Genomic DNA, 24685 nt, shown 5'->3' on the forward strand with positions numbered 1-24685 from the left:
TAACAGGGGACATGGACAGTTAACCCGTCTGCTGCGATTGGCACGGATTTGGCTTTCACTGGTAGCCTGGTAACACACACTCCCAGGTCTTTCTCTGCCTCTGTGGTGCCCATGTGGTATTGGTATGCTGGATATCCCCTCCCAAGGTGCAGGACTTTACGTTGTTCTTCACTGAATTGTAGCAGCCACTTTTTGTTCCATTCCTGTAGCTTGGTTATGTCTGCTTGTAGGAAATCCGCAGGCAAGGGGTTAAAACAAATACAAAGAAAAAGATACGTAGAAGCAGCGGCAATGTGGTTTTTAAGGAGAATGTTGAGAATTCCCTGGACAGATAGAGTAACAAACCAGAAAGTTTTGCGAAGAGCACCAGTAGATAGGCATTTGATGAAAAGTATAAGAAGGCGACAACTGAAGTTTTTGGGTCATGTGCTGAGAAGGAGAGGACTAGAAAGTGACTGCTTGCTTGGAAGAGTGGAAAGAAAAAGAGCGAGAGGACGTCAAAGAATTAAATTTATGGCTAGCCTGCTACAAGACAAGGATGGAAGACACAGTTTGGGAGGGAAGGGAAGGGAGCGAAGGAGGTGGAGGGGGGATAGGAGGAGAAAATGTGTGTAAGGGGAAGAGAGAATAAGGGGTGTAAGAGAGAGTGAGAAAATAAGGAATAGGAAAATATGGGGAAGAATAACAGATACCAGACGGAATGGGGAGGGAAGGGAAGGGAGTAAGGGAGGAGGGGAGGAAATAAGGGGTGTAAAAGAGGGGGAGAAAGTAAGTGAGAAATAGGAAAATGTGGGAAAGAATAAAAGATACCAGAGAGAATGGGAAGGGAAAGGGAGTAAGGGAGGTGAGGGCGGGGGGGTGAGGGGGTGAGGGGGGGCCATAATGTCGTCCCAGGTGAGTCTGAAGTGGTCGTCACATAAGCGGGAACGAGGCGGCGGGCATCCCAGGCACTAATATGGCCGCTCCTCAACGCAATAACAACACATCACGACCACCCTACCCCCCCTGACCCCCCCTGGCACCCCCTTCCCCCTACCCCCCTGACACCCCCCTTCCCCATACCCCCCCTGGCTACCCCTCTCCTCCCCTCCCCTCCCCTCCTTCCCTTCTGCCTCTTTCCTCCTTTCCCTTACACATCACGACCACCCTACCCACCCTTATCCCCCCCTGGCACCCCTTCCCCCTACTCCCCCTGGCACCCCTTTCCTCCCCTCTCCTCCCCTCCTTCCCTTCTGCCTCTTTCCTCCTTTCTCTTACACATCTCGACCCCTTGGCTACACCTCTCCCCCCCTGCACCCCCTCGACCCCCTTCTCCTCTCCTCTCTCCCTCTTGTCTCCCTTCCTCTCCTTCCTCCCTTCCTCCCTTCTTTACCTGCCTAGTAATGTTCCTCCAGTGTTTGTTTTCCCCCCTAAGAGTCTTTTTGATAGGTGATGTTAGGGTGGTCAATGTTCGTGTTTCTCTCTCTCTCTCTCTCTCTCTCTCTCTCTCTCTCTCTCTCTCTCTCTCTCTCTCTCTCTCTCTCTCTCTCTCTCTCTCTCTCTCTTCAGTGTAGCCTATTTATCCACTTACAAAGGCCCAAGAAGCTCTCCCTTACGCCTTCACGCTTCCCTCTCGCTCGTCTTTTGGCTCTCTCACACCTCGAAGTCACTCCCCTCTTTCACACCCTCGCTCTCTCCCTCCCTCCCTCACGCTCACTCTCCCTTCTCATTCACTCCCTCACGCAACTGACACGCACACACAAGCACACGCGCGTATACTATCCCTCCCCTTCCCTCTCCTCCCCTCCCTAAGCACCTACCACCACTAACAACAACAATAACAACAACAACTCTCTCTCTCTCTCTCACACACACACACACACACGCATTCATTTCTTCCTTCCTTCCTTCCTTCCTTCCTTCCTTCCTTCGTGTTTCTTCCTTCACACACACACACACACACACACACACACACACACACCCTCCCCTCCCACCACCACCCACGAACACTATAACAAACAACAACAACAACAACAACAACACTAAGGTTATTGAGAGACTACCCATCGCGCCGCTGTAACAAGATGTAGTTTAAACTTTTACAGCATAAATGACCCCCCGAAGCACTTTCTGAAGAACCAACTACCTCACAAAATGCGCGCGCCAGCCCTCCGAGCGGTCCCCAGAGGGCCCAGCGCGGCCATTCCGGCAGAAGACAGCAGGCGGTTGAGGCGGAAGGCGAGAGGCGAGTGAGGGGAAGCCTGGATAGGGATGGGTAGGGGTGGGTAGGGATAGGATGGGCCCCGTTGGCTCCCTTCCTTCTTTCCCTTCGCCGCCGCCTCCTCCTCCTCCTCCTTCTTCCTCTTCTTCCTCCTCCTCTTCCTCCTCCTCCCGCCCACCCATAACACTTTTTTTTCTCAAGGCATCCAAGACGTTTCCTTCCTCCCCTCGTCGCCCTGTCTGCTTGATGGCTCTTCTTCTTCCTCCTCCTCCTCCTCCTCCTCTTCTTCTTCTTCTTCTTCTTTCTTGCCTGTCTTCTTTTTTTTTTTCTTTTTTTGGTTTCTTCTCGTCTCCCCTCGTTCTCTGCCTTTTCGTCCATTCTTTTTTTGCTCTTTCCTTACTTCGTCTTTTTCCTCTTCCTCCTCCTCCTCTTCCTCCTCCTCCTCTTCCTCCTCCTCCTCTTCCTGTTGTTGTTACTGCTGCTACTGCTTCCTCTTCCTCTTCTTCTCTTCTCTCCTTACGACTCCTCCTCCACTTCGTCTTCCTCTTATTTCTTCCCCCACCCCCACTCCTCTTCCTTCACCACCTCCTCCTCCTCCTCCTCCTCTTAATGTTAAGTGGCGTGCTCATCGTAGAAAGTGACATTTTACGCACAATTGAAAAGATTAAAGTAAGCAAAGCTCCTGGTCCAGACAAAATTACCCCTAGGGTCTTAAAAGAAATCAAACATCAAATTTGTAAACCGCTCTCCATCATATTCAATAAATCTTTAACAGCTGGAAAAGTTCCGTCGGATTGGAAACTTGCAAATGTCACACCAATTTTCAAAAAGGGGGACAAGTCTCATCCTGGAAACTATCGACCAATTAGCCTGACATCTATTGTTTGTAAGTTAATGGAGACTATCATTCGCGACAATATGGTGAAATTCTTCGAAGAAAATAATATAATAAATAATTCGCAACATGGCTTCCGTAGTAAACGTTCGTGTTTGACTAACTTGATTTTTTTCACTATATTTTTGAGGTGTTCGATGAAAGCAGATCAGTAGATATCATATATCTGGATTTTCAAAAGGCATTTGATAAGGTCCCCCACCAACGATTGCTCAGCAAACTACTGGCGCACGGTATCTCGGGTAACATTCACAATTGGCTTGCGGACTGGCTCTCTGAGCGGAAACAGAGAGTAGTTCTAAACGGTGTTACATCTAACTGGCTCGATGTCAAAAGCGGCGTACCTCAAGGAGCAGTGCTTGACCCCATGCTCTTCTTAATTTATGTTAATGATATCGATGATGGGCTCACTTGCAAAGTATCAAAATTTGCTGATGACACAAAATTGCTAGTAAAGTAACTGCGATACTCGACGAAGAAGCTTTACAATCAAATATAGATCGACTTGCACGTTGGGCCAATCAATGGCAAATGAAATTTAACGTTGACAAATGTAAAGTGTTGCACATCGGAAAAATAACAATCGCGTTCGGTACGTAATGAATGGCCAACAACTTTCTGCAGTAAGTAAAGAAAAGGATCTTGGAATCACTATATCAAGCGATTTAAAGCCCGGTCAGCATTGTTCAGAGGTAGTTAAAACTGCAAATAAATTGGTTGGCTTCATCGGACGAGTCTTTAATAATAAATCGGAAAAGTAATATTAAAACTGTATAATTCGTTGGTTCGACCCGTCTAGAGTACTGTGTACAGTTTTGGTCTCCCTACTACAGAAAAGACATAGAAAAGTTGGAACGGGTCCAACGAAGAGTAACAAAGATGATTCCTAGGTTGAGAAATTTGTCATATGAACAAAGGCTTAAAGAAGTAAATTTATTCAGCCTATCAAAACGAAGAATGCGAGGCGATCTAATAGAAGTGTTTAAAATGTTCAAAGGATTCAGTAATATTAATGCGGAAGATTACTTTACAATTGATCGATCAAATAGAACAAGAAGAAATCACAATTTGAAGATAAGTGGTAAAAGATTCTCGTCGCACGAAGCTAAACACTTCTTCTTCAATCGAGTTGTTAATGTTTGGAACTCTCTACCTTGTGATGTCGTTGATAGTACAACAGTTACGGCCTTCAAGAATAGATTAGACAAGTGTTTTGAATCCAACCAGCAACTAAGATATTACTCATTGTCGTAATAACGTTAAGTTCTTTCGAATACTGGTGTCCTTGTCCGCTTTTATCGCCCGGTTAGTGGTAGCAGTAATGGTAGTTCTTTCCTCTTTCCTACATAAATTCCATGCAGTTTTTCCATGCTGCATGGTTCTTTTTCCTTTCCTGCCAGCTTTGGCTGGAGGGATGGGGGGGTGGGGAGGAGCCTTCGCCTTTGCTGTCCTTCATCTTCCACCTTTGATTAGATAGTTAGTGTAGCTTGTCACAAACAGCCTCGTAAGGACCAGCAGGTCTGCTGTTGTTTGTTCTTCCTTTGTGTTCCTTTGTGTTCTTCCTCATGCGCATTCTTCTCCTAGTACTATGCATTCTTTCCTTTTATTTCCCTTCCTCCTCCTCCTCCTCCTCCTCCTCTTCCTCCTCCTCCTCGTGTCATAAGATTTCTCCTCCATCCATCATCTTCCCTTCCTCTTCGCTCCTTCCTCGGCGATATGTTACGAGCCATCCCGAGTCTTCCCTTCCCTTCATCACCCCTTCACCCCTTCCCATTCATCACCCCTTCACCTCCTCCTTCCATTCATCACCCATAGAGGCTTAATTTCGCCCTCCTCTCACATATCCTTTATCGTCAACCACCCCTTTCCTTCCTTCCTTCCTTCCTTCCTTTCGTTCGTTTGCTTATTCATTCATTTCTCCACTCCTTCCCTTTCCTTCCTTCTTCCTTTCTTCCTTCCTTCCATCTTCGTTCCTTTTCATACTCTCCGTCTTTCCTTCCTTCCTTCCTTTCCTCATTCATTCCTTTCTTTCATTCATTCTTTGTATCTTTTAAGAATCACTCGTATTTCCAGTGTATCGATGTATTTTGATTCTGTGTCACCTCAACTCAACAATTCTTCCTTCTCCTTTGCATCCCCTTATGAGAATCACGTGTTTCCTGTTGCGTTTGTTCCATTATTTATTTGATTTCTTTCTCCCCCGCAGGGCTGGACTCCTCTGACTCCATGAGCAAATCCTTTGATGGGCAGAACGTGAGTCTTGGCAAGAAGAAGAAGAAGAAGCGAAGGCACAGGTGAGTAAACGGAGAAAGAAAGAGACAGAAAGAGAGGGAGAGAGAAAGAGTGTGAAGGAGGGTAAAAATAAGACGAAAGACAAAAACAACAAAGTAAGAAGAGGATGAAAGAGACGAAACAGACACACACACAAAAAAAGAGCAACGTTGGGAAAGGGATGAAAAGAGAGAGAAATAAGATAAAGAATAGCGATAACAAGAGGGAGAGAAAAGTAAAGGGAGAGAAGGAGAAAGAGAAAGAGGAAAGAACAAAGAGAGTGAGAGACAAACAGAAGGGACAACAGCAGTAGCGGCGACAACAAAAGAGAGAAAGAGAGAGAGAGAGGAAAAGAGAGATTGAAAGAAAGAAAGAGAAGGGAGACGCAGAGATAAGAGAGAGGAAAAGAGATTGAAAAGAGCGGAAGGAAAAAAAAAACGAAAGAGAGAAAGGGAGGTTGAATGAAAGAAAAAGAGAGGAAGATGAAGAGATAGGAGGGAGGGAGGAGAGAAGGAATGGGAGACACAGAGATAAGAAAACGATAGTACAAAGATAAGACGAGAGAGAGAGAGAGAGAGAGAGAGAGAGAGGCCGTGACGAGGAGAGTTGACATCACGACAATGCTGCCCCGTGTCTCCTCGCCGCCCCCAGCGCCGCCACGCCCGCCAGTTGCAAGTTGCAGATGTCGTTTCTAGGCTCGTGTTGCTCTTCCCCCCCCCCCTCCTCCTCCTCCTCCCTCTCCTGTTCCTTCTGTCCCTTCTCCTCCAGCGCCGCCCCCGGGGACACCGAAGGAGGGGTGGATGGGTTGCGTTGCCTTGCGTTGCGTTGTGGTATTAGGCCTTGCATGGGGGGAGGGGGGGGGGGGTTGAGGTTATTGTGTTCTTGTGTTGTGTTGGGTGCGTTGGGTTCGACTAATGGACAGGTAAATAGGTAAATAACCTCCTCAAAAAAATTTCATTCAGGTGGACAGATTGATTGATAGGTTGACAGGTATAGAGATTGATTGACAGATAGACAGATAGAGAGCTTGATTGGTAAGTAGACAGTTAGATAGAAAAATGAATAGGCAAACACACAGACACACTCCAAAACTTAATTATCTGAAAAACAAATTCATAGATAAACAGATAGACAGGCAGATAGATAAATGAATAAACAAACACACAAACTCCAAAATTTTCATCCTCTGAGGCAGAAGTTAATAGACAGAAATAGATGAACAGGTAAACAGCAGGTAAATTAAAAAAAACATTCACATACACAAAGATTAAATAGACAGTTAAACAGGCAGATAGATAGATAACTGAAGAGACACGTAGCGGGCTTTTTTTTCTTCACTCTTTGTGTTGCCCTTGTACCGACTCTTGATCTAAAAAAAAAAAAACATACTCTAAAAACTTCTTCACCTGAGACAAAGATTAATAAGTAAATAGATACACCGATAGACTTACAAATAGAGACAAATAACCGCACACAAATACACACACACACACACACACACACACACACACACACACACACACACACACACACACACACTGCAAAACAAACAGCAAAACTCATCTTCATATATTTCGCTAAACTAATCCGACACTGACATACAGATAGACAGACAAGCAAAGAGATAAACACACAGAGCTGTAAGTACCGGGCTTTTTTTTTTCATTATTGTTTTCATTATTTTTTATTATTGTCTCCTCTGCTGTAAAAATAAAAATAAAAAAATAAAAAAAAACTGAATCCTCCCCTCCTCCCCCCCCTTTCCCCCCCCCCCAAAAAAAAAAAAAACCCACTTCAGCATCCCATCCCCCGTTAAATTAATCCGCCCTTAACATCTCGTCGTCTCGTCTCTGTTTACCTTTTGTTTACCTTTGCGTCCTCGTCTATTGTTGTGTTCCTCGTCCCCTCCTCGTCCTCACTCCTTAAATCAGCTGGTGCCATGTAAACAAACCTTATGAGAGGGGAGAGACATGAGGAGGAGGAGGAGGAGGAGGGGGGGGGGAGAGAGGGGAGACAATTTAAATGGAATAGTTCATTTTCGCTATTAAATAAAAGACGCTCTTGAATGTTTCTCTCTCTCTCTCTCTCTCTCTCTCTCTCTCTCTCTCTCTCTCTCTCTCTCTCTCTCTCTCTCTCTCTCTCTCTCTCTCTCTCTCTCTCTCTCTCTCTCTCTCTCTCTCTCTCTCTCTCTCTCTCTCTCTTCCTTTTCACAGTCCGTTTCTTCCTCCCTTCTTCACTCAACCTGTTCCTTCCTTCCATCCCTCCCTCCTTCCTTCCTTCCTTCCCTCCTTCCTTCCTTCCCTTCTTCCTTCCTCTCTCCATTTTCTTAACCTTGCCCTTCTTCCCTCTTCTCCCCCTTCCTTCCTCCCTCCCTTTTCTCAACAAGTCTATTCTTCCTCCTTCTTCACTCTCCTCTCCTTCCTCCGTTACTCTTCTTCCTCCCTTTCTTCCTCCTTCCTTCTCTCCCTCATTCCCTTCCTTCACTCTCCTCAGAACCCGTCCCTTTCTCTCCTCTTCTCAAAACACATCCCTTCCTCTCCTTTCCTCTCCCTCTCTCCCCCTCTCTCTCTCTCTCTCTCCCTGTGATAATTACTTGACAGCAGCTATAATTATGAAGGCTCGGGAGGGGAGGGAACGAGGTGGCTGAGGGAAATTATATGGGCGGAAAGGACAATATTCTAATTAAAAGTAATGCAGAGAGATCGCGAGAGGGAGCGGCGGCGACGGCGTTAGTGGCGCTGGGGGACGGCGAGGGGATAGTCCTGCGCCGGCCGCTGTTTGTGACTCAATTAATGAAACGGTTACTGCTGCGTCTGGGGGGGGGAGGAAGGGGGGGGGAGAGTGTGAGGTAGGTAGGGTTGAGGTGGAGGAGGAGAAGGAGGAAGAGGAGGAGGAGGAGTGTGAAGCGAGTGCGTTATGTGTTTTTGAATGGGTGAAGGTGTGTTTTGTGTGTGTGTTTCTTGTAGTAGTGGTAGTAGTAGTAGTAATAGTAGAATTGTAGATGTAATTGTTTATATAGTAGTAGTAGTAGTAGTAGTAGAGGTAGCGCAATCCAGTTAAAAAGTATGAAAAAAAAGAGTAATCGAAACAAAAAATAACTTGATGAAAACAAACAAACCGAGTAGTGTCAAATATACGCAGAAGAATAAGGGAGGAAAAAAACACCCAAAACCAACACACAAAAAAAAAAAATACAAAAAAGACTAAAAATAAAAGAAAGAAAACCGAACCGACAAACCGACCGACCGACGACACTTTTTTTAAACCAAGATGCGAGAGAGACAGACTCCCTCCCCTCCCTCCCCCCTCCCCCACCCCCTCCCCCTTTCACCCTCCAATAGCAACACAACACAAAACAACACAAACAAGACAAAGCAACGCAACACAACAACAGCTCGGCGCCTCAACACAAACACAAACAACAACTGGAGCAAGAAAATAAAAAAAAGGGCCAGGTAATCGCGGGTCACTTTTTCGTCGGCGCTAAATTAGAATCGATAGTGAGGGTGAGCAGGTCGGGACAGGTGTGAAAGGTGTGGGGGGGGGGGGAGAGAGGGAGTGGGAGAAGGGGGAAGAGGGAATGAGATGGGGGAAGAATGGGAAGGCGGGAGGGAGGAAGAGATGAGGGGAAAAGGGTGTTGAAGGAAGGGAGAGGAAAGAAAAGAGATGGAAAAGGTCTGGGCAAGTGTGAGAGGTAGTGAAGGGTGGGAGGGGGGAAGAAATGGGGAATGGGGGAAAGAGGAGAGGGGAAAAGGGTGAAGAAAGGTAGAGGGTTAGAAGAGAAAGGGAAGAATAGGAAAGGAGAATAGGTTTAGGTAGGCGTGAAAGGGAGGGAGGAAGGGAGAGAGGGAAAGGGGAGAAGAAAAGGGAAAAGGGGTGAAGAAAAGTAGAGGGGTTAGGTTATTAAAGAAAGGGAAGCATGGGGAGGGAAACAGGTCTGGGTAGGTGTTAAAAATAGGCAAGGAAATAAAAGGATGAGAAGATAGAAAAGGGGCAGAGGAAGGGAATGGAGGTGTTTTGTTTATATAGGAAAAGGAAGATAGGGAAAGGGGAGCAGACTTGGGATTTTCCATTGATTAGAAAAGAATGGGGGAGTAAGTGACTGTTTTCCTCTACTCTATCATTCTTATAATTTCACATCGTTCTCTTCCTTTACTCTTAACTAAAAACAAAATAGATAAGAAGTCTTTTAATAAGGTAGAATTTGTGAGTGAAAATACTACTAAACAGACTTCCTTTTCCCTTCCTTACTAATCCATTTTCTTCTTCCACCCTTGAATAAGAAAGAATAGATATGAGTGCTTTCTATAAGGTCGAGTTTGTCTGTGAAAATACTACTGAACAGACTTCCTTTTCCCTTCCTTACTAATCCATTTTCTTCTTCCACCCTTGAATAAGAAAGAATAGATATGAGTGCTTTCTATAAGGTCGAGTTTGTCTGTGAAAATACTACTAAACAGACTTCCTTTTCCCTTCCTTACTAATCCATTTTCTTCTTCCACCCTTGAATAAGAAAGAATAGATATGAGTGCTTTCTATAAGGTCGAGTTTGTTTGTGAAAATACTACTGAACAGACTTCCTTTTCCCTTCCTTACTAATCCATTTTCTTCTTCCACCCTTGAATAAGAAAGAATAGATATGAGTGCTTTCTATAAGGTCAAGTTTGTCTGAGAAAATACTACTAAACAGACTCTTTTCTCTCTTTACCTTCTCAACTAATCAATCTTCTTCTGCCTTTATTGAAGATTAAAAAAATGCTAGTAAAAAAGTCACTGTAATTATAAGGGTCGATATCGAAAATGAGATGTGTCGGTGTTAATAATATTCTTTTGGTGCGAGTTGAATTAGATCACCTTTAATTAACATACCTTCGACGACCGTATTCCACGCTCCCCCTTTTACTAAGACATCAGTTATTATGACCGACTCAGAAGTCAACGGCAGCTTTTAGTCTGTTTTTCGCCTTCGCTGAGTCTCCACATACTTCACTTACAACTAGTTTTCTTTACCTTTTTTATGGCAGACTATTACGGACTGAGAAAAGTTATACCGTATGTTGGTTGAAGTCATTAACGCGTATAAGAGATGTAGGCAGATAGATAGATAGAGAGAGAGAGAGAGAGAGAGAGAGAGAATATAATAGGAATAATAGTAAAAAAAAAAAGAAGTCACAACGGATTAACTTACGTGGGGGATAAAAAACGCCTACTCAAAAGAGAGAGAAAAAAAGACCGTTTCATTAAGGGGGGGTTGCCTTAAAATGAACACATATACATTAACTTATTCTTGAGATGAATAAATAAGGGTTAGGATTTTGTTTTTAAGTCAGGGGATGTTAATAGAGAGAAGAACAATGGTTTAATGGAAGAGGTACTGAAAGAAAATGGGGTTAGGGTTGCCGGGGTGGAGATTTAAGGGGGGCTACTCTAAAATTAAGGAAAATGGGGTCAGGGTTGCCTTAAGGTTATGTATGTATGTGTGTGTATAATCGACAACACCTGACGTAAAAAGATAATGAGATAAATAGATTGAGCGGCGTATTTTAATAGAAAGTAAGGAGGATAGATAGATAAACATATAGATAGCTAGATAGAAAGATTGGTAGATAGATAAATAGATAGGTAGACCTGCTGTTCGATAGATAGTTACCCAGATAGACAGCTAGATAAATATAATAATAATGTTGATGGTGGTGGAGGTGATGGTGATGGTGGTGTTGCTGTTATGTTGATATTGGCGGTGGAGATGTTGATGGCGGTGACGGAGGTGGTGTTGATCTTAATAATAGTGATGATGATGGTGGTGGTGGTGGTGATGAAGGTGGTGATGGTGGTGGTGATGATGAAAGCCCCGTTTGTTGTCTTATAAATCTTGCGTGACCTCGCCGACCAAAGGGAGAGAAAAAAGACTTAGATCAATGTGAAGGGAAGGGAGAGAGAGAAGGGAGGGAGATCAATGTGAAGGGAAGGGAGAGAGAGAAGGGAGGGAGAAGAGAGTAAGGGAAGGGGATGGAAGAGAGGGAACGAGGAAGAAGGGAAAGTTAAGGAAGGAGGAAGGAGAAAAAAATGTGAAGGAAGGCAGAGAAAGGTAGGAAGGGAATGGAAGAGAAGGAAAGATGAGGAACGAGGAAGAAGGGAAAGTTGAGAAAGGAGGAAGAAGAAAATGAAAGGAAGGAAAAGAAAGGTAGGGAGGTGAAGGAAATTGAAGGAGAGGGGAGGGAATGGAAGAGAGGGAAAGATGAGTGGAAAAAAGGGAAGAAGGAGGAAGAAAGAAAAAAGGAGAGAGGAAGGTAGGAAGAAAATATGGAAAAAAGGAAAAGAAAGGAAGGGAAAGCAAAGAAAGCGAATAGAAGAGAGGGGAAGAAGAGAGAAGGTAAGGGTCGAGGGAGAGAGAAAAGGAAGAGTTACCTGAGAGAGAATAGGGCAGGTAAAACAGGAGGCAAATGAGGGCCAATTAGAAGGTGGTAATTACAGGTGTGACGTAGAGGAGGGAACAGGTATTTGTCTCCTGTCTGTCTGTCTACCTATTCATCTATCTATCTATCTATCTACCTGTCTGTCTGTATTTTTATCTCCCTATCTACTTATCTACTTAATCTATCAATACCTGTAACCCTGTCTGTCTATCTATCTATCTGTCTGTCTTTATATTTATCTCGCTATCTACCTCAATCTGTCAATATCTATGTTTATCAGTCCCTATATTAAGCTGTCTGTCCATCCATCTATCTATTTATCTATCTGTCTGTTTTTGTAAGTCTGTATTTATATGCCTCCGTCTATCTGTCTATCTACCGCTGCATTTTTTGTGTGATAGATAATTGCTCGCCTCTACCAATCTACTTTTTTTTTTTTTGCTATGTTATAATTCATTTTCTACCGCGCACATTCTTATAACCTTGATATCGATTGCTATTAACCTTCACCACCACCACTACCTCCACCACCATCACCACCATTTTCATCACCACTTTTATCTCCACCACCACCACTACTTTCATCACCTCCGCTCACTCACCACCACCTTTTTCATCATCACCACCACCACCAATTTCATCACTATTTTTATCCTCACCTCCACCGCTTTCATCACCTCCGCTCACTCACCACCACCGTTCCCATCATCATCATCACAATCTCTACTACTACTACTACTACTACTACTACTACTTCTGCCTCTTCCTTCATGCCTACCTTCTTTCCTTCTTTCGTTCACTCTCCTTCTCAATACCTGTAACCCCCTTCCCCTTCGCCTTCCCTTCCCTCTCCTTTCCTTCCTCCTTTCTCCTTCTCCTAACCTTCATCTACCTTCCCTTCTCTCCCCTGCTACTACTACTACTACTGCTGCTACTACTGCTACAGGAAAAATGGTGTGGGCGTCCCGGCGTGAGGGTGGGACAATCACTACACAGAACAGTAATTGGAGGACTGACACAAACGTTTAATTGGAGAGGTCTGAGACGGGATAGTCCCCTCCCCTCTCTCTCCCCGCACACACACACACTCACACACACGCATACGCACAAAAACACACACACACACACACACACACACACACACACACACACACACACACATGCACACACATTTTACCATATCTCTCTTAATTCTATCCCTTCCTTCTCTTCCTTTCCTTCTTCCTTCCTTCCTTCCTTCCTTCCTTCCCTCCATCCCTCGTTCCTCCCTTCCTACCTTCCTTTCTTCCTTCTTTTTTCCCTCTCTTTCTTTTTTCTTATTTTTCTTCTTTCTTTAATACCTTCTTCCTTCCTTCCTTTCTTTCCTATCTGCCTTTCTTTCTTCCTGTTTTCCCTTTTCCTTCCCTTCTTTCCTTTCCTTCCCCATCTCCATCAAGTTCCCCTTTTGCATATCTTCCTCCCTCCCCCATCATCTTTTCTTCCCTTATTTTCCCCAGCAATTATTTTCCCCATTATTTTTCCCCTCCCTTTATTTCCCCTCTAGTGTCCCCTATTACACCTCGCGCCCATTAAATATCTCTTCCATATTATACCACACGCGTCTTCCCTCTTTCCTTCATTCCTTCCTCCTCTCTTCATCTCCCTCCCTCTCTTTCTCCTTCCATCCCTTCCTTCTTTCCTTCATTCGTTTCTCACTCCCTTTCTCGTTGCCTCTATCCTTCCTTTCCTTCCCTTTACTTCTCTTCCCTTTCTTTGCTTTTCCCCTCCTTTTCCTCCCTTCTTTCTCCCTCCCTCGTTACCTCCATCCACCTTCATTTCTTACCCTTCCATTCTCTTTCTCTCCCTTCCTTCCTTTCATCTTCCTTTCCACCACCTTCCTTTCCTCTCTACATCCTACTCCTTCCGCCTCTGCTCCTTACCTTCCACACCCTTCCTTCCTTCTCCCTCTCTTCTTCCTCCCACCTCGCCCCTTTCCCCAGCACCGAGGCACAACAAGCTCATGACAGGCAGGACTTTCATCTCGTCCTTGCTCGCCTCTCATGCCCAGCGGAGCGACATCAACTGCTGCGGGCGGGTCTTGGCTCCTCCTTCCTTCCTGTGCGTGCGTGCGTCTGTGTGCGTGCGTGTGTGAGTGCGCCCCCTTGATTTAGCTTGTGATGAGCTGCAGCGGCAATAATTATAGCTGCTGAGGAGCTAGTTGGAAGTAATAAGTTAATAGCCTTTGTGTTCCGCCGAGGCAGCGCGAGGGCCGCCTTTGTGACTCCACCGGCGACCCGACACAGCCATTCTGGGCGCCAATGTGCTGCAGGCGATGTGGACCAGGGCGGGGGGCGGAAGGAGTGAGGGAGGGTAGAAGAGAGAGAAAGGAGGAGGAAAACAGGGCAGGAGGGAGGGAGGAAAAGGAGACAAAGGAAAGAAGGAATGGGATCAGTGACAGAAATTAAGGGAAAGAGAAAGAAAGGAGAAGAAAATTTAGTGAAGATGAAAGAAAAAGAGTACAGGAAGATGGAGGAAAGAAGGAGGAAAACAGGGAGGGAAAGAAAAGAAGACACAGGAAATGAGGAATCAGTGACAGAAATTAAGGGAAAGAGAAAGAAAGAAGAAAATAATGAAGATGGAAGAAAGGGAAAGAGAGGCAGGAAAGATAAAGTAAGAATTAGAAAGAGGAAGAGAGAGAAAGGAAGAGGAAAACAGGGAGAGAAGCGACGACAAAGGAAAGGAGGGATCACTGACACAAATTAAGGAAAAGAGAAACACAGAAGAAAATGGAGATGGAAGGAAGAGAGGGAGGGAAAGAGGAGGAGGAGGAGGAGGAGGAAAAACATGGAGAGTGAAAGAGAAAAAGAGAGAGAGAGAGAGAGAGAGAGAAAACGTGGATCACATTCAGGTTAAAAGCGAGGCCCTGATGATGTCTTTCGAGCTCATTTTCTTCTTTTCCTCCTCCTCCTCCTCCTCCTCCTCCTCCTCCTCCTCCTCCCCTCCACAGTATCGTTATTCTTATCTTCGCATATCAAAAGAAACAAGAGAAATTAAATTAGGTAGATAGATAGATAGATAGATAGAGATAGAGAGGAATAAACAGATAAAGATAGATAGAAAGAGAGATAGATAGATAGAGAAATAAAGAGAGATAAAGAGATAGAGACAGAGAGAGACAGTCCACCTTGCCAAATGACTAACACCGCCCAACAAAAGGTTAATTTGTCGCCTTCGCAGCGGCCCGATTCGTCCTTGTTTTCGCCGCGGCTCGCCCTCGACGCCCCTTTGTCCGCCCAACCTGGTGACGACGGAGACAATGACGGCGGGGGCTGAGACGCGAGGCAGAGTACAGAGCTGACTGACTAACACGTGCAGCCCCAGCCACCAGCACCCATTCACGTACAATTGAATTTAACAGGCGCTGCAGGAGGAAAAGGATCTTGGGGTCACTATCAGCAGTTACCTGAAACACGCGAATCACTGTAAAAAAGCATACAACAAAGCCAACACTATGCTCGGGTTCATAGCGAGGAACTTCGACTGTAAAACTCTTTTGTTGTTGTTGTTGTTGTGGCTGGTGTTGTTCCTCTTGTCCTTCTTATTCTTGGTCCTCGTCTTTGTCTTCTTTGTTTTCTTCTTATTCGTTGTCTTCTTCGTTATCTTTCTTCCTCCTCCTCCTTTTTGTTCTTGTTCTTCATTTTCTTCCTTGTTTTCTTCTTATTTGTTGTCTTCGTTATCTTTCTTCCTCCTCCTCCCTTTTGTTCTTGTTCTTCTTCATTTTCTTCTTTGTTTTCTTCTTATTCGTTCTCTTCTTCCTTATTTTTCTTCCTCCTCCTCCTTTTTGTTCTTGTTCTTCTTCATTTTCTTCTTTGTTTTCTTCTTATTCGTTGTCTTCTTCCTTATTTTTCTTCCTCCTCCTCCTTTTTGTTCTTGTTCTTTTTCATTTTCTTCTTTGTTTTCTTCTTATTTGTTGTCTTCTTCGTTATCTTTCTTCCTCCTTCTCCTTTTTGTTCTTGTTCTTCTTCATTTTCTTCTTCGTTTTCTTCTTATTTGTTGTCTTCTTCGTTATCTTTCTTCCTCCTCCTCCTTTTTGTTCTTGTTCTTCTTCATTTTCTTCTTCGTTTTCTTCTTATTCGTTGTCTTCTTCCTCATTTTTCTTCCTCCTCCTCCTTTTTGTTCTTGTTTTTCTTAATCTTCTTCTTCGTTGTCTTTTTCGTCTTCCTCCTCCTCCTCCTCTTCCTCCTCCTCCTCCTCCTCCTCCTCCGCGTTAGTATGAGGAATTTATTATTATTACTGCTACAGGGAAGGCTTTGTGTGATGGGGAAGTGGGGGAGGGGAGGGGGAGGAGAGGGGGGGGAGTAATGGCGGCCCCCTGGCGTGGTTAATATTCTGAATAACTTGTTGGTTTATTTTTTCTTCTTATCTTTTTTTTTTTGTTATCTTCGCGTCATTACGTTTAAGTGTCCCCCGAAGTACACTTTTCTCCATTATTGTTTTTTTTTTTATTTTTTATTTTTTTTGCTCCTTGTTATCTTTTTTTTTTATCTTCTCCCTCTGGTTGTTGTTGTTGTTGTTGTTGTTGTTGTTGTTGTTGTATTTTTCTTCTTTTTCTTCTTCTTGTTCTTCTTGTTCATGTTCTTGTTTTTCTTCTTGTTTTTTCTCTTCTTTTTTTATGCTTATAGAGGGATTGAATTCCTTTCCTTTCCTTTCATTCTGTTAAGCTACTCATTCTTTATATGCTTTCTCTATCCTCTCTCTCTCTCTCTCTCTCTCTCTCTCTCTCTCTCTCTCTCTCTCTCTCTCTCTCTCTCTCTCTCTCTCTCTCTCTCTCTCTCTCTCTCTCTCTCTCTCTCTCTCTCTCTCTCTCTCCTTCCCTCCCTCCCCTCTCTCACTCCCTCTCCCCCTTCCCCCTCCCCCTCCCCCTCCTCCCTCCACTCACTCTGCCGTGTAGCAATTTTTGGCCTCGTCCAGAAAACGAACGTCAAGTGTTTCTCGATCGTTTGGCAGGAAAATGGCCTCGACTTTTCCGTTCCCAAGTTTACTGTGAATAGTTCTTTTTTTCTTACTCCGCCCGCTACCTCCACCTCCTCTCCTCCTCGGCTGATCGACCCACCCACCCACCCGCTACCCATCCGCTAAGCCCGCCTGCTACTCACCCACCCACCGCTGCCTCGCTGTATAGTCCCCGCCCTCCCGCCCGCCCAGTCACCCACTCACATAACTTGTCCCTTTACCCTCACCTTCTCTTCTTCCCTCTTCTCTCTTCTTCCTTTTCTTTCCTTTCCTCTTCTCTTCTTTCATTATTCATCTTTTTAACACCTCTTTTATCCCCCGTCTTTCCTTCTCTCCCTTTGTATCCAGTCACCTGCCCACACAACTTGTCCCTTCACCCCCACCTTCTCTTCTTTCCTCTTCTCTTCTTGTCTGACATAATTCATCCCTTTCAATATCTCCTTTATCGTCTATGCTCTTCTCTTTTATCATAATTTATCCTTTTCATAATCATTTCCATCCTCCTATTTACTTTTCTATCCTTTTTTATCATCATTTATCCTTTTTCCTGAATCTAATATTACCGTCGATTTTATTATTATTATTATTATTAGTGTTATTATCGTTCCATAGTTAGATTCATTATTCTTTTTTTTAATCGGCTAATATCACTCATAACTCCAGTGAAGGGGGAGGGAAGGGGGGCGGGGAGTCTTAAGAAACAAACTACCTTTCGGCGGTTTTAGTAAAGAGGAAAAACATGAATACCAGGATAATCAAACTCTTAAAAATTGTGAAGGAAATTCGTCTTACAAAAATAAAACATGGTCGGAATCTTTTTACGGTGAAAGAGATAATAAGAAAAATACAAAATAAACAAATAAGTAATAATAATGATGATAATAAATAAATAAATACATGAATTATGGTAAAAAAATAATTCAAAATTCAATCTCTCACTTACCAGTCAAACACATTATTGCCAAAAGCCGCCGTTTCAGTTCACAAGGTGATGAAGAAGAAAAACGATGAAAAATGAAAAATAGTCTGCGATAGAGAATAAAAAACGATGAAAAATGAAAAATAGTCTGCGATAGAGAATAAAAAACGATGAAAAATGAAAAATAGTCTGCGATAGAGAATGAAAAACGATGAAAAATGAAAAATAGTCTGCGATAGAGAATGAAAAACGATGAAAAATGAAAATGTCTGCGATAGAAAATAAAGAACGATGAAAAATGAAAAATAAAGTCTGCGATAGAAAATAAAAAACGATGAAAAATGAAAAATAGTCGTCGATAGAAAATAAAAAAAACGAAAAATGAAAATGTCTGCGATAGAAAGTAAAAAACGATGAAAAATGAAAAATGAAGTGCGACAGAGAATAAAAAACTTGGAAATATGCAAGAAAAGAAAAAAAAAGTATACATAAATCTAAAAGCAATAGAACACAAGGAAAAAGGAAAAGCAGTAGCGACATGAAAAGGAAGAACAAGAACAAGAGCAAATAGCAAGTTAAATAGGACGAGAAAAAATAAAAACAAATATTGGAGATAGAGGAATAGTCAAATCTGTCCTCACTCACTCACTCAATCAATCACTCACTCACTCGCTTCCTCCCTTCCTCCCTCACTCACCCACTCCCTTCCTCTCTCCCTCCCTCCCTCACTCACTCACTCACTCACTCACTCACTCACTCCCTTCCTCCCTCACTCACCCACTCACTCACTCAACAAAAAGAAGGAAATAAACAATAGAGGAGTTTGAGTCAGTGGCGAGGTTGGTAATATCAGTGGAAGAGAGGTGGAGGGATGCGGAGGGATGGAGGAAGGAGCGAGGATGGAGGAGAGAGATAAGGCAGCAGCATCCAACCATTCTCTCTCTCTCTCTCTCTCTCTCTCTCTCTCTCTCTCTCTCTCTCTCTCTCTCTCTCTCTCTCTCTCTCTCTCTCTCTCTCTCTCTCTCTCTCTCAGCCAATAGTTTTCACCCTTCGTGTTGGCGTTAGTTCTCTTTCTCTCTCTCTTTTTTTTCTCTCTCTGTCTATCTTTATTTTCTTGTTTTGGTGTTTGTTTGTTTTTGTTCTTTTTTTTTGTTGTTCCTTTCGTTGTGTTTGGGTGTGAAGGATTTTCTTTTTTTTTTTGTTTTCTCATGTTGTTATTGTTGTGGTGGTTGTTGTCATTGGTGTTGTGTGGACTAAAATGTTTGTTTGTTGGTTTTTATTATTTTTTTGGTTTCTTTTGCATTGAGGTTGAATTTAAGGTGCAGAAGATTTATTACACTTACACACACACAAAAAAAAAAAAATACAGAACCCCCCCCCCAAAAAAAAAAGTACAAAGAAAACACACAAAACCCAATATCTTTCCTCCTCTTCATCATAAACCTGTGGAACTATAACCTTATCACCTGAATATCATACTTTTCACCTCGTCACCTGGATCTAATGGCTCACCTGGGTTTAAAATCTTACCTGGATCACCTGACTATTACCTGTGTCTTACCTGCACCTCACCTGTCTTCAGAGTTTTCTTGTTCACCTTGTCACCTTGGTCTAGCGGTTTACCTGGGTTTAGTGAGTTACCTGCTTCTCACCTGTCGTTAGAATTTTCGCCTTCACCTTGTCACCTGGGTCTAATGGCTTACCTGGCTGTCTTACCTGCATCTCACCTGTATTCAGAGTTTTCTTGTTCACCGTGTCACCTGGGTCTAATGGTTTGCCTGGGTTTAGTGACTTACCTGCCTACCTGTCTAGCGTTCACGTGTTCACCTGTGCAGGAGGAGGCGCTCTGTTGCTCTTCCTTCCTCCCGTCACAAGCGGCTCCGGTGTCCTGTTTCCCAATTACAAGTTGATGGCTGAGCTAATCCGCGAGCAAGGCGTAATGTGATGCCCCTCCGTGTGTGTGTGTGTGTGTGTGTGTGTGTGTGTGTGTGTGTGTGTGTGTGTTTCTGTAGATACCTTGCATTTCCCTTTATCTGTCTGTTTGTCTGTCTTTCTCCATGTGTCTGTCTTTAAATCTCTTCCAACTCCATTTATGTACCTGTCTATTTATCAGTCTGTGTTTTCTATGTCTCTCTACCTTTTATCCCTCTCTATATCTTTTTGTCGGTCGGTTTCTTTCCCCTCTTCACCGTTTGTCTTTCCGTCCGTCTGTTCTGTCTGCGTGTCTCTCTAAGCCCCATGCACTTCCATTTTATAGCCCGCACTCCTTAACGTCACGGCGCCTCAGTTCGCTTGTTTTGAACGCCTCTTGTAGAAGTTCCAGGGGTTTTCATGGATTGTTTTGTGATACCAGTAATAGTTGTACCCGACTTGTGCGCCTTGGACGGGAAAACACACCCATGAAAACCCGATAAATCCTCTCTATAGCCTTGGAAAATTGTCGTTATGGGAGTCAGGTACGTTTAAAAAATTTGGACCTATATCTCTGTCTGTGTACCTGTCTGTGAACCCTATCCGACTCCCTCTGTCTGTCTGTGAACTCTATCCGACTCCCTCTGTCTGTCTGTGAACCCTATCCGACTGTCTCTATCGGTCCACAAACTCTCTCAGACTCCACACCATAGGCAACAACAGACAGCAACAACAGACCGTCCCTAGCTCGGCCAACAGACAGACGCAGACCTACAAGCCTCAGTCCGGCGCACAGACAAAGGACAGACACCTCACGTCGCTCGCCTTTTGTGCCGCCGCTGACAACAACAGAAGCCTCGTGCAACCCTACATGGACCCCACCCTCTCTCTCTCTCTCTCTGCCGCAGCCCTAGCTCACCGCCCCTCCCCTCCCGCCTCTCCCTCTCCTCCCGCTTCTCCCTCTACCGGACACGTTACCAAGCGCCGCCTCTCAGCACTAACACACTACAGCAGCTCAGGGTTCAGGGCGCCTCTCCTTCCCTTCGGCGGGTGCTCTGAGGCTCGTATCCCGGCTGGAGGAAGGGAAGCGAGGCGGCGGGGCGGCGGCGGCGGCGAGGAGCGGGCGTTACCAAGTTTGTTTAACGCGAGAGGCGGCTTACTACCCTCCGCCCTCTGAACCCGCCAGCCAGAAACACTCCTCCGGCCCGACCCTCGCTTCCCGCCCCTCACCGCCCGCTGTCTGCCCGCCGCCTGCACCCTCGCCGTCAGCATGCCTTCTCTAGGGTGCTGGCGGGTGTGTGTGGCGGCGGCGGGTGCGTGGCGGCGGCTGGCTCAGTGCTGGTAATGACCGATCGACCAGCCCGACCTCCGCGTCTTACCTGCCGGAGCGACACTTCTCCCGCGCCTTATTTTTCGCGGGGAAAAGAAGATGGCGGCTAATTTGGCCCGTCCGAAGGGGGAGAGAGAGGGAGGGACAGGAGGGAGAGACAGAGAGAAAGAGAGAGAGAGAAGGACGGTGTAGAGGTGACAGACGCTGCGAGACGGAAGGCGTGTAATAAGACTTTTCCCTTCGTTTATTTAGTAGGTGACCTTTAAGGCGACTCACCTGTGCGAGGCTGTGTGGATATCGCCTCCGAGGACAGGTGAGGCAGGTGAGGGGAGGCGGGAAGGTGAGCGGCGATGAGAAAAGAGGGAAAGGTAAATGTATTCAACCTCACCTCGCCCTCCTTCCCTTCGTCCTCCACACCACCACCTCCTCCTCCCCCTCCTCCTCCTCCTCCTCCTTCTCTTGTCATCTTCTTCCCCTTCATTGTTCAGCCGCCTGTCTTCCCACTAACGATTTTTCGGTTTAATAGGCTCCAGTAGCTTGATCAAAGAGGTCGTGGGTTCCTTTTTTTTGTCATCATTTCCAGCGTGACAGTAGAATGGAGCATTGATTCCCGCCGCACACACACACACACACACACACACACACACCAACCATGACGCTCAGAGATGGTGTGTGTGTGTGTGTGTGCGTGTGTTGGTTATACTGAGTGCGCAGTTGTAAGTTTAGTCCGTTAAGCGTTTTTTATTTTATTTATTTTTTCATCGCCACTCACATAACTTCACTCCCTCCCTCACTCACTCACTCACTCCCTCACTCACTCATCTTTCCTCCAACCTCACTCCCTCCCTCCCTCACTCACTCACTCACTCACTCACTCATCTTTCCTCCAACTTCACTCCCTCCCTCCCTCACTCACTCACTCACTCCCTCACTCATCTTTCCTCCATTCTCTCCCTCACGTGTTAGAAATGTTTGCACTCTCGCGTACTCAACCACAACAGCCTCCACCGCAACCCGAGAAAAAAGGAACATGGAGGAGGAGGAGGAGGAGGAGGGTGAAGGGCGTGACTCAACACCTTCCCTCGTGCTGGCATTTCGCGGACAAATAAACATTTCTACGCAAAACAACCTCTTAAGATATCACCATTATGTTCTGCCCTTACAGGAGGAGAAGGAGGAGGAGGAAGAAGCAGAAACATGAGAAAGAACATGAGGAGGAAGAGGAAGAGGAGGAGGAGATAAAGAAAAGGAAGAAGCAGAAACATGAGAAAGAACGTGAGAAGAAAGAGGAAGAGGAGGAGGAGGAGGAGGAGGAGGAGGAGAAAAGATAAGGAAGCTGGAAAATAAGAAAGAACATGAGGAGGAAGAGGAGGCGGACGAGAAGAAGAAGAAGAAGAAGAAGAAGAAGAAGAAGAAGAAGAAAAAGAAGAAAAAAACAAGAAGAGGTAAAGCAATAACAGGAGAAAAAATAGGAGATAGAGGAAGAGGAAGAAGTGGAGATAAAGAAGAAGAAAAAGAAAAAAAAGAACAGCAAACAGGAATATTAGAGAGAACATGAGGAAGAAGAGGAGAAGGAGGAAGAGAAGAAAAAAAAAAGCAGAAACAGAAGAAAGAACAGGATGCGGAGGAGGAGGAGAAGGAGGAGGAGGAGGAAAAGAAAAATGAATTACAGTCAAGGAAAATTAAAGAAAAGGGAAGAGAGAAATGCGAGGCTGCGAGACAAGTAGAAAATAAATAACAAAAAAGGAAAAAGAAAAAAAAAGATTAAAAATTTCTTGTTCCTGTGAAAAGTAAATAAGAAAAAATAAATGTGAACGATGTATAAGATATTTTTGTTTAGTTAAGTATGTTTTTGTTATTTATTCTCTCTCTCTCTCTCTCTCTCTCTCTCTCTCTCTCTCTCTCTCTCTCTCTCTCTCTCTCTCTCTCTCTCTCTCTAATTAATCGTGGAGATCTCTTAACTCTCTCTCAAAGTCTTCCCTGTTAAGTATTTTCTTCCAAACTTTGAAACTTAACCTTGAAATGACAACTTTTTTTCTCGCTTCGTTGTTGTTGTTGTTGTTGTTGTTGTTGTTCTTCTTCTTCTTCTTTTTTCTTCTTTTTCTTTTTTTCTTTCTATCACATTTTTTTTTTTCCGAGGCCTAAAATTATATACAGTCTTAATGATGAATCTTTCCCCCTTTCTTCTCCCTTCTTTTCTTCCTCCCTTTCTCCCCTTTTCCTCCTTCTCCCCTTCTTCCCTCTTCTCCCCCCCCCCCCCCTCTCCCCGCGACACACCATTAACAAACTTTCCCTGACTCGCTTCTCCAAATGACCTCAAAATCACACCCTGTTTTTCTTTTCTCTTTATCTCTCTCTTTGTCTTCTTCTGTGCCTCTTTTCCTCCTTTTCTTTCTTCTTTTTCTCTTCTATCTTCTTCCCTCATCTCTTTCTTTTCCTGTTTTCCTCACCATTTTCCTCTTCTGTCTTTTCCCTGCCATTCCTTTTCTCTTCTTATTCATTCCTCTGCTCCCTATCCTCTTCTCCCTGCCTTCTCTCCCCCTTCTCCTTCTCCCTCTTCTCTCTCCCTCCTTCCTTTGCAATTCTCTCCTTAGTCCTTCCTATCCTCCCTATCCTATTCCCCTTTTCCCTTCTTCCCTTCCATCTCTCCCCCTTTTTCCTCTTCTCTCTCCCTCCTTACTTTGCAATTATCTCTTTAGCCCTTCTTATCCTCCCTGTCCTATTCCCCTTCTCCCTTCTTCCCTTCCATCTTTCCCCCTTCTTCCTCTTCTCCCTCCCTCCCTTCCTTATAATTCTCTCATAAATCCTTTCTATCACCCCTTTCCTCTTCTCCCTTTTACTCTTCTCATCTTCTCCTCCCTCGTATCTTCTTCTTTCCCTTCTCTCTTTATCGCTTCCCATTCTTCCCCTTTTCTCTCCCTCTCTCTCCTCTCCCTTTCTTTCTCAGCCACGTCATCACCGGCCCTGACACTTCAACTAACTATATATTGTCTCTTCGGTAATCTCCCTTAAACGCTTTCCAACACCCTTCGACCCTCACACCCTCTCACCCCGTTCTCTCACCCCCCTTCCTTCTCCCTACTGTATCACCTTCGCCCATACATCCTCCCTTATCACCCCATCACCTCTCCCTTACCTCCTTCCCTTAGTCCCTCCTCTCCCAGTTCTCCCTTATTTTCCCTCATCCTCATTTTTCTTTCTTCTTCATTTCTCTTCTTTCTGCTTCCCTTACTTTTCTTCTTTTCTTCATTCTTCTTTAGTTGTCCTTTATCGCCCTTACCTTTCCTTCTCCCTCCCTTGTCCTCCCTTCTTCCCTTACCTCTTCCTCCTCCTCCTCCTTTCTTACTTTATTTTTCCCTCTCTCCCTTATCTTCCTTCCCTTCTCTCCTCAGACCTCCCCTCAGCATTTCGATTACTACCCTTCCCTCCCTTCCCTCACTTTTCTCCCTTCTCCCTCACCTCCGCGGCCTCGTCCAGGTGAGAGGAGAGAGTTACCTGCCGCCCAAGGTGTGTGTGTGTGTGTGTGTGTGTGTGTGTGTGTGTGTGTGTGTGTGTGTGTACCTCGTCGTGTTTACCTGCGTCAGGGGTGAACGGTGAGGCTCTCGAGTCTCCTGAAGAGCCATAGGATACCCACTCCCCCCATCCTACCACTCCTACCACTCCTTAGACCCTCCCTAGTTCCTCCTACCACTCCTCCATCCTCCTCCTCCTACTACTACTGCTACTGGTACTGCTAAACCTTCTTCCGCTT

General features: G+C 44.8%; 1 protein-coding gene across 1 annotated transcript in view; it reads left to right on the top strand.

The window, feature by feature from the left end:
* The first annotated feature begins 882 nt into the window (after positions 1 to 882).
* LOC126981396 (homeobox protein ceh-10-like) overlaps positions 883 to 24685 on the top strand; it is a 58515-nt gene continuing 34712 nt past the window's right edge. Inside the window, exons 1-3 of the mRNA XM_050832413.1 lie at positions 883 to 894; positions 2166 to 2217; positions 5302 to 5389. Of these exons, the coding sequence (XP_050688370.1) occupies positions 883 to 894; positions 2166 to 2217; positions 5302 to 5389 (152 nt within the window). The remainder of the gene's footprint in view (positions 895 to 2165; positions 2218 to 5301; positions 5390 to 24685) is intronic.

The sequence above is a fragment of the Eriocheir sinensis genome, chromosome 48, assembly GCF_024679095.1.
Source record: "Eriocheir sinensis breed Jianghai 21 chromosome 48, ASM2467909v1, whole genome shotgun sequence".
Classification (NCBI taxonomy): domain Eukaryota; kingdom Metazoa; phylum Arthropoda; class Malacostraca; order Decapoda; family Varunidae; genus Eriocheir; species Eriocheir sinensis.